This window comes from Misgurnus anguillicaudatus, chromosome 3, assembly GCF_027580225.2.
Source record: "Misgurnus anguillicaudatus chromosome 3, ASM2758022v2, whole genome shotgun sequence".
Lineage (NCBI taxonomy): Eukaryota > Metazoa > Chordata > Actinopteri > Cypriniformes > Cobitidae > Misgurnus > Misgurnus anguillicaudatus.
In genome coordinates, this window is record NC_073339.2 from 34,326,602 (window position 1) to 34,336,444 (window position 9,843).

Genomic DNA, 9,843 nt, shown 5'->3' on the forward strand with positions numbered 1-9,843 from the left:
GAAGCGTTTTCTCTTAGTAAACTCGTCAATGGCAGGGAAAGAGTTAAAGTCGCAATGAAATTAAAATGAAAAACTATATATATTTTTTTTATTTTGTGGTATTATTAACAAATGACTTATCTGTGAGCTTCATTATTTTAAAAATTTGTGTGTGCTCATAATCTTTAATCAAAAATGCAAATCTCCTCCCCTCCTCAAAACGATCTCTCTTCACTTCCGGTCATATGGTATGGCATGTGGGCGGGGTCCGGGAGAAGATCGCAGCAATTAGCAACACGACCAACTTCAAACGATCCAGTCAGATCTCGATGGACAAATTAAAATCCAGCCCTGCCTTATTTCATTCCAGAAGCCATTTCATTTGGATAAACGTCACCATGGGGAAAATAAGGCAATCGCTACTTCCGTTTCATGGGGACTTTACAGATTGAAGTAATAGAAAAAGTACCACATTTCCTCCCGTTTGTAACGCCCCACTTGTTATGTTTGTATTCCCCACCAGTGGGGGCTTAGACTTTAAGAAACACTGTCCTAACCCAAACTCCAACTCTAACCCCATCCCCAAGCGACAGTGGTTTAAAAAATAGAAAAAAAGAGAAACTAATACATAAAATGACACCCTAACCAAAGCCCCAACTCTAACCCCAAGCAACAATGGTTAAAAAATTGTAAAATATAGAATTTGGCATATGCATTAATAATAACTTTTCAAAGTTGTTCTATTTAACCGCAATTCATAAGAACAGGTAGATTAAAAACCTTGTAAGATTTGAGATAGTTCATACATCTGTAGTGTTTAAAACAACTACAATGTTATTTGCCGACATTTGATATAGTCTTATCCTCTATAACTCATCTTTGTCTTTGTTTTTCTCAGGTAACATCTTTGTGGTCAGTCTGGCTGTGGCAGACCTGGTGGTGGCCATCTACCCATATCCTCTAGTTCTCACCTCCATATTTAACCGGGGCTGGAACCTGGGATACATGCATTGCCAGATCAGTGGCTTCCTGATGGGCGTCAGTGTAATCGGCTCCATTTTCAACATCACCGGCATTGCAATCAATCGCTACTGCTACATTTGCCACAGCCTCAAGTATGACAAGCTATATAGCGACAAAAATTCTTTGTGCTACGTGCTCTTGATCTGGGCGTTGACAGTGCTGGCCATAGTGCCTAACTTGTTTGTGGGCTCCCTACAGTACGATCCACGGGTTTATTCCTGTACGTTCGAGCAGTCGGCTAGCTCGGCGTATACGATCGCTGTCGTCTTCTTCCACTTTATCCTGCCCATCATGATCGTTACTTACTGTTACCTGCGAATCTGGGTTCTGGTCATACAGGTGAGAAGACGCGTCAAGCCAGACAATCGCCCCAAGCTCACGCCCCACGATATACGAAACTTTGTGACAATGTTTGTGGTTTTTGTGCTCTTTGCTGTCTGCTGGGCACCGTTAAACTTCATTGGGTTGGCGGTAGCCATTTCTCCAGAGCACGTGGTTCCTCTAATACCCGAATGGCTCTTCGTGGCAAGTTATTTTATGGCATACTTTAACAGTTGCCTCAATGCAATAGTCTATGGAGTGCTAAACCAGAACTTTCGGCGCGAGTACAAGCGCATTGTGGTGTCCCTATGTACTGCCAAGATCTTCTTTCAAGACAGTTCAAATGAGGCACAAGAGAGACTCAAAAGCAAACCTTCACCACTCATGACTAACAACAATCAGGTCAAGGTGGACTCTGTGTGAAAGTCATGTTCCAAAAACCAGCGTGACCACCTTAAACTGGTTACATGTTTGTTGCTGGTCCAAGATGGTTTACCATAGCTAATATACAGCATGAAACATCTTAAAAACAGCTAATAAAGTTAAGGCTAGGTTTTCCAGGAGGGCATGTATGTGTGTGTATATGTTTATAAGATGAAGAGAACAACAACAAAATGAATCCTTGCTTGCAACAAAGCAAACAATAATTTAAAAAAATCTGATAACACTTTACCAAATATGTGTCTTGTCCTGAAACTGTGATACAGTATGTTGCCTCAAAACAATCAAAATGAACAGGAACTTGTTATTATGTCTTTTATAAAGCACTTTGTTTTATCATTGTTGGTCAAATGTACTTTTACTGTATGTATAAATTTAAATGTTTACAGTGATTATAACAGCCAATCTATGTAAGACTTTATGTAACAGTTTTGTATGAATTATTACAAAGATGCATATATGGGGGTATAAGTGATAAATCACTTTATGAGTTTGGTTCCAAAACACGATAAATGCCATTTAAAAAAAATAGTTACCGCCAAAATCAGTATTGTATCAGGTCAGTATTAAAAAGTAAAATCTTAATTTTACGCAATATCTAATATCCGCCGTGTTATTCTGTCATCTTTTCTCCCTTTTTTCCCAAAACACGATAAACGCCAGTCCTCCTTCTCTGCAGAATGCAATAAATCTGCTCAACAAATCACAGCGCACCATTCCACACATTGTAAACAATAAGGGCGGCACTTTGAATAAACATGTCGGCTGTTGCTTGTTCTCACACAACAGCATCAAGTTTCGGTCATGCTAACATATTGACCCCAGGGGATCTTATGAAAAACTTTCCAATATTTTATGCGAAGTCAACGAAAATCGAGCAGGACCAAAACATTTTACAGCTGATCGCTGTCAAAAAAGTTCAGCGACGACATCCCGAGGTCGAGATGACAGTGTTCTTAATATGACAAAGTAAGTGTTTTGATTCATGCCAGTGTATACCAGTCAACTAAATGAATATAACATGGCAAAGATGAATGCACATTTATATATTGATTCAATAGATTTATAGCATTTTGAAAAAAAAAACTTTTAGTGGATTTATTGTATTTGTTTTATAATAAATCTTTGAAAATCTTATTATGGATTTGAATTTTTAATGTTATTATAACCTATAGATGCTATGTAACAGAAAATTGTGTTTTTCATCTTGGCACTTTCTTGGTATATAAAACACGTTTGAACCCAAATTAGTCAAAATGGATTCATTGCGTTTTGGAACCAAACTCTTCATATATATCATGTATTGAGAATGTTGAGCATTCAGTGAAGAAATGACATTATCAAAATGATGCCATGAACATTGGCATTTCTCTACAATGCCTGGTCACAAATTTCTCTACAATGCCTGGACCAAAACTTTACCAACATTCTACCAAAAGAGCTTGATACTGTATGAGGTTTACTGCTTCGAAATGACCTCATCCGGTTAACACTGTTACTTTGGATTTGAGGAAGCAATACACCTGCATTGCTGCTTTCCCATAAACCTTTACACAATATATTTGAATGTATGGAATTTCTTTTTGTTTTAGCTCTGTCTCTTTTTGCTTTTTGTGTCACTTAAGAAATATCTGTTTTCAGTTCTCTCTATTATTTGTATGCATGGATCTAATGACAAATTCATATGCAAACTAAAAATATTGAAAGAAGAAATGTTTTGTAAATGAAAAAATAAAATAACTCATGCTGTGTCTTTACACAAATTCTTACTGTGTATATGGGCATTTTCAACATTGCAGGACTGTTTTTAGTACAGAAGATAATCACACTAGTAGCTTTCCAACATGGAGAGTAATGCAGGTAACAGTACTTAAGACAGGGGAACAGTGCAGGTGGAACCGCTTTAGTGGCATAGCGAAAACTTGCATTACTGTAAAGGCCCTGATATACTTCAGACGAAATAAAAGAAAAAAGTTCACTTAAGGGCGAAAAAAGCATTGAATGGCTGTATGCCACTATACTCTAATCAAACATCTCAACTTCTATCTTTGTTTGTGAAAATGTGGTTTGGATTGAGTATGTAAATAGTCACTGTGCATATCTCCCACAACTGTCACATTACAAATTGAAATTGCATTTTGTTTACCTTTTTACATTTTACAACGTTCTACATGGTCAATCAATGCCGAATAAAAGGTCCAAAGGGTGCCACACACTGGGAAAGAAGTGCAGCGCAATTAGGACAACTGACAGTTACAGCACACCAGACGTGCACATAGTCACAGTAAAACACCACGAATAGACGGCGCTGGTGTATGTACACTCATAGAAAACAATTTAGACATAACATTATAGCATATGTGACTGCTCGACTTTGTGGATGTAAGTTGGGTCATCAGTATCCCAGTGTTTCCTTACCAGTGCCTGAATTCATTTATTAAATACAAATTTACACTGTAAAAAAATTCTGTAGAAATTACAGTATTACTGGGTATTACTGGCAACTAGCTGCCAGTATCTTACTGTAGATTTTACATTTATGTTATTTACTGGCAACAGTTTGTTCAAAGTTAAATGAACATGAAACATTTTAAGTCTTTCTCTTCTACAGTAAGTTACTGGCAACCAGCTGCATAATGTTTTACAGTGATATGGCCATGTTACTGTAATCTGTATGGTGATATGTCAAAAGTTGGTATTCTTACTGTGGGTTCACACCAGCCGCGTTTGAGGTGTCAAATTTGTGTCTACAGCGTCTAGTTTGCTGCTTTTTGAGTTTACTGGCTTCATTCACGCGTGAAAGCCGCGCATGAAATTCTAGTCATCGAGACATTCACGTGGAAATTCACGTCATGGGAGGTGCTTCATGCAACTCCGCTCGCTTTCTGTAATCCCGTCACTACTAGAGCAAGCTCCTAATTTGTTAACGCGGCGTGTTTTTCCGCCAAAGTTAAAATTTTCCTGTGGCAACGCTTAATACGCCCAAACTAGATGCACGAATGAGGCGGAATTGCGTCTACTGCGCCGCACTAATAGTCTCATTTGCGGCGCACGACCTCCGCATTGACTTAACATTGAAATCATTCGCGCTTGATGCCTCTACCGCGGCTGGTCTGAACGCAGCAATACAGGGCACATATTATGCCCATTTTTACAAGTTGGAATGTAAGTGAGGTGTGCCCAGAATGTGTTTGTAAAGCTTCAGCTCAAAATACTTCACAGATCATTTATTATAGCATGTTCAAAATGCAACTATTTGGGTGGGAGCAAAAACGTGTTGTTCAGGTCTGTACCTTTAAATGCAAATGAGCTACTGCTCCTCACTCACTAACCAAAAGAGACGGTGAGCACTTTCAGTTAAAATAGATTGGATTCTTGTGAATACAGTCTAAAACAATAGTATCTTGGTATTGAGATATTGGACCATGTAGAACTCGCTGGGGGTGTAAACTATGATTATGCAGGACTGTCAGTCAGTGGATGTGGACAAGGCTTTATCAGTGTGATGTCACATTAACAAAATAATTAAAACAGCATGTCTAATGAGACTGCTTTGGTTAAATGTGGATAAAAAAATTGTAGGGTGGTTGTGTTCACACACTGCCAACACACATTTATGTCCAAACACCTTGTAAAAGTAGATTTAGCATAGTAGGTCCCTGTTAAGGCTAGTTGTAAGCTTGCCATTTGAATTAAACTGTGAGTGCTAAGAAATAATATAATGAAAAACATAAATAAACATTGCATGTTTCTATTACCAACACTGTAAAAAAATCTGTAGAAATTACAGCATTACTGGCAGCTGGTTGCCAGTAACTTACTGTAGATTTTACATTTATGTTATTTACTGGCAACAGTTTGTTCAAAGTTAAATGAACATGAAACATTTACTAGCAAGCAGCTGCATAATTACAGCACATTTTTTACAGTGAAGGACTGAGCCATAATTATGAATTATTCAAAAGATTAAAAAAAGTCACTGACTCATTTTTAAACCGTTTGCTGAATCATTTGAAGTGTTTCCTGAATTAACATCTGACACACTGCTCTTCATTTTGGGTTAAATACAACTAGAAAATTAACATAACCATAGAGTATAGTTACTGTATAATTAAATAATAATATAACGTTATATTATATAACTATGGTAAAATTATTTTTTAATTGTGTTTTATGACGTTGCAAAGAAAACAGAATAAAAAACGATAGACACCAATCATTATTAAGCTTCCTGTATTTCATAATGCTGTTGAAAATTGGGGCAAAATATTGCTAGACATCATCAATGCTTAAACCCTAGTAATAAAGTACAGTATTACTGAAGCTTATCTAACAGTTCCAGTTGAACGCCAACGCCATGAAAGAGTAACATGACATAGTGTGGTAAGATCATTTAATCCAACCCGGCCTATTGAACAACTGCATGACAGAACGAATAAGCAACATTAAAATATCAGGATTTACACTGCCATGTAACAGAATTATGCACTAATCTGTACTTCAGAGCTTTTATAGCCCTCTGCAAACAAGTAATTCCTATACATTATGTGAGGAAGAAGCTGTGATTTACTACAGACCTGTCTAACATGAGATTTAGGTTGCAATTTAATGGCCAATCCATCTGTGTTGATTTGCAGTGTATAAAATATATAGGCTTTTTTTTTACATTGATCAGGGTTTAGCCTATCTTTGTTTTATACTGTAGTGTAGGATGATATCAGATCTGATCCAGAAATAGTCCATTTAATTTGAGGTGATTTGCAGATGAGTAAAAAGTCTGGCTTTCCAGACAGATTTAGACTATTTAGAGAAAGGATTTGAATGGAGAATCACCTGTGCAAGAGTTATTTGACCCAGTTTTTTTATGTCTAAGCAACCAGCCCCAGATGTCTGTTTATGTTTTTTTTTGCAACCACGGTTTGCCACTGGAGAATTCATGCATTTTACATTCTTTTCAAACTGGGTGTGCATTGTTTTTATCTAGTGGCTTGCCATCATATTATATATCCATGACATGGGATGAATAGCTTAATCTACAAACCTCTTTGAAAAGAAAACTCTTTGAAATACGTTCATGTAGCTCAGTCTAAGAAAGGATGTGTTCATTTTTACACATTTTTTTGTGTTATGCTATTTAACACATTATGAGCCCTATCTTGCACCCAGCGCAATTGACTTTTTCAGTGACGCATGTATCATTCGTATTTTGCACCGGCGCACAGCAGGTTTTCCCTTCCACAGACGCACGTCGGCAAACTAGGGAATGAACTTGCGCTCCCTGGGCGGTTCAGTGCAAAAAAGGAGGCGTGTTCTGGCGCAAACCATCCCTGATGCTATTTTGCAGTTTCAAAAAACAATTGCGCCACTGACCAAAAAAAACTAGTCTAAAGTCAGTGGCGCGTTGCGCGTGGTTCATTATGCTATTTTAAGGGCGCATGCTTGACCATAATGTATAGCGTGCACAACGCGCACACACTTTGCTTATCTAATCTACACAGATGCAACAGTTATTTTTGCAAATCATAAATTGTTACAATAAAAAATATTAACACATGAGATAAGGGAAATCATTGTGGTGAGCATTGTGGTGATAGCTTTTATTTATTGTGTGGCTGCGTTAAAAAATTATCTTGCAAATAACGATTAAAATAAGTTTGTTGTGTGGCTGTAATACATTTATTTTATGTAAATAATAATTAAAATGTTTTCGTAAGAAACCTTAATGTATATGAACTTGATTTGTAAGTGTACTTTGGAGTTGGACCTTGCTTGCGTTTCTTGGGTCCGATTTCAAAGCCCCCAAACCCTTTCAGCGGTGAGGGTGGACGCAGCGATGCCCTCTGCTGGCGTCAGGTCATGTGTAGAGGCAAATCCACCTCCCGTTACACGGCGTGCCCGATTTATGCTGGCAAGCTTGGGATTCCCCCATCTCCTGACATCTTGTAGCTATTTCCTCTCACGCCTGTTTAATCGACGCTGATTTGGGCGGGTTTCTCCTATCCCCATACAAAACAACTTTTTTGTCTTTGACTGCTCTTACAAGAACGTCGGTCTCCTCGGCTGTGAACCACTCCTGGCGTGCGCCTGGTAAATCCGTCATAATAATAGCAACCCGCCATGGAACTTGCGCCCTTGCATTTAAAGGGAATGTTGAATAGCGTTCTGATTGGTTTATTTGACGTTACGCCAAAACCACACCTATGAATAATGAACCTACTTCAGAGCAACCCCTTATTGATTTGCGCCTGGCGCAAGAGTTATTTCTCCTGCCGGGAAAATAGCAACAGCGCCCAAGATCCGCCCACAAAGTCACTTGCGCTTTGCGCTTCGCACTTGCGTTTCAGATCGTTATAGGGCCCTATGTGTCATTTTGTGTTAATTTTGTGTTCAAATATATAAAAGTGACAACACAAGATGTTTTAAAATACAACACAAAATATGTTGTTCCAATAATACCACAGACATGTTTCTAGTTAAATATAAACAACATATTTAATGTGTTGCCCCTAAACTAACCCAAGATGTGTTGTTTTAACACTACTGTTAAGAGTCATATCAATCATGTGACTTTTGACGTCATCCGCTCTTTTTCCAGTTTACTGCCGCCATCTTGAGTACCTACCGAGTACCAGTAGGTTACTGATAAACATTAGCTAGCTTGCTATGATTTATGGATTTCTTATCTTTTACTGTCTATGATTCGTACGAATACAGTAAATGGTTACGAAAGACAACATTTTGCACATCGACTGTCATTAAAAGAAATGCTACTTTCAAAAAATATCTTGGTTAGGGTGTGATCCCGACTCGATCCCTGATGCATTCTTCCAGCCGGTGTCCGCTGCTACCGAACTACCCCTTTTTTTACAACACTAAGAAGGCGCAACACAAAATGAAACTTTGCTTGAAGTATCACCTGGATCTCCACACATGAACACGAGCATTGAGAACATTGTTTTTTTACACAGAGTTTATGTAACACCCAGGGGCTGGCTGCTAATGGCTAAAGCCATGCCCCTTCTCAACTTCCACCTCGAGGAGGTCCCCAAAACCAACCCAATGACCAGACAACAACGAGGACAGGTAAGTATAAAAACAATCTTTATTTATTTGTTTAAATATTTAAAATATAGTGGGGAAATGGGGAAGGGAAATTAAAACTAGTATCTGGCTCTGCCCTCCAGGTAGGCCACGGCCAAGAGGGTGACAAGGAGGAAGGGGGGGCAACGGGGGGTCCAAAGCCCTGTGGGCCGGGATGTGAGACTCAGGCTCCTGCCTGGTCTCTACTATCCGTGGCGCCCTCCTTCTTCTTCCTGGAGGCAGAAATCAAAGCAGTGTGAGTGTTAGAAGTAACATCCTGTTTGAGCACCTAGCTTAATTCGGGGAGCCTTCTCCCTTGTTCTCGCACAGTTCTGGACGTGCCGCTCACTTTTCCTTTCTATTTCTCCACAGGAGCGACTGGGACACAAAGGTGCAGTTGTTTCGATTCATATGGCTCTCACCTCTCTGCTGGACACAGCGTACCGTAAGTACAAGTTTCACTCGTTTCCTTCTTGTGTTGTTCACTCTCTCTCTTTCCTTCTCCACAGGTGATGACTAGGACACAAAGGTGCAGTTAATTCGATTCGTATGGCTCTCACCTCTTCTGCTGGACACAGCGTACCGTAAGTACAAGTTTTACTCGTTTCCTTCTCGTGTTGTTCACTCTCTCTCTTTCCTTCTCCACAGGTGATGACTAGGACACAAAGGTGCAGTTAATTCGATTCGTATGGCTCTCACCTCTTCTGCTGGACACAGCGTACCGTAAGTACAAGTTTCACTCGTTTCCTTCTCGTGTTGTTCACTCTCTCTCTTTCCTTCTCCACAGGTGATGACTAGGACAGTGTGTTCTCCGTATCTGTCGATGAACGGGCTCAAAGAGGTTAGTATGTATGACTTCTAGCAAATGTGGCAGGCTTACGTCAAATGTTTGCGATGTGTCTGATGGGACAAGCAGTTCCTACGTAACGTCGGGGGCGAACCCTCTCGACTGGCTCGATGGTTACAGAGGGGCGGACATCACACCGTCTCACCGGGCCG

At 39.3% G+C, this 9,843-nt stretch overlaps 1 protein-coding gene and 1 long non-coding RNA gene across 2 annotated transcripts in view; both read left to right on the top strand.

Annotated features, from left to right (window-relative positions):
• The window catches only part of mtnr1aa (melatonin receptor 1A a), a 52,667-nt gene extending 49,879 nt beyond the window's left edge, over nt 1-2,788 (top strand). The window contains exon 2 of the mRNA XM_055205653.2: nt 878-2,788. Coding sequence (XP_055061628.1) covers nt 878-1,746 — 869 coding nt within the window. The 3' untranslated portion in view covers nt 1,747-2,788. The remainder of the gene's footprint in view (nt 1-877) is intronic.
• A 5,954-nt stretch (nt 2,789-8,742) lies between these two features.
• Nucleotides 8,743-9,628, top strand: LOC141353371 (uncharacterized). The gene is made up of 3 exons (XR_012360471.1): nt 8,743-9,100; nt 9,217-9,235; nt 9,513-9,628. It is a non-coding gene; the product is annotated as an uncharacterized lncRNA (long non-coding RNA).
• The last annotated feature ends 215 nt before the right edge of the window (nt 9,629-9,843 follow it).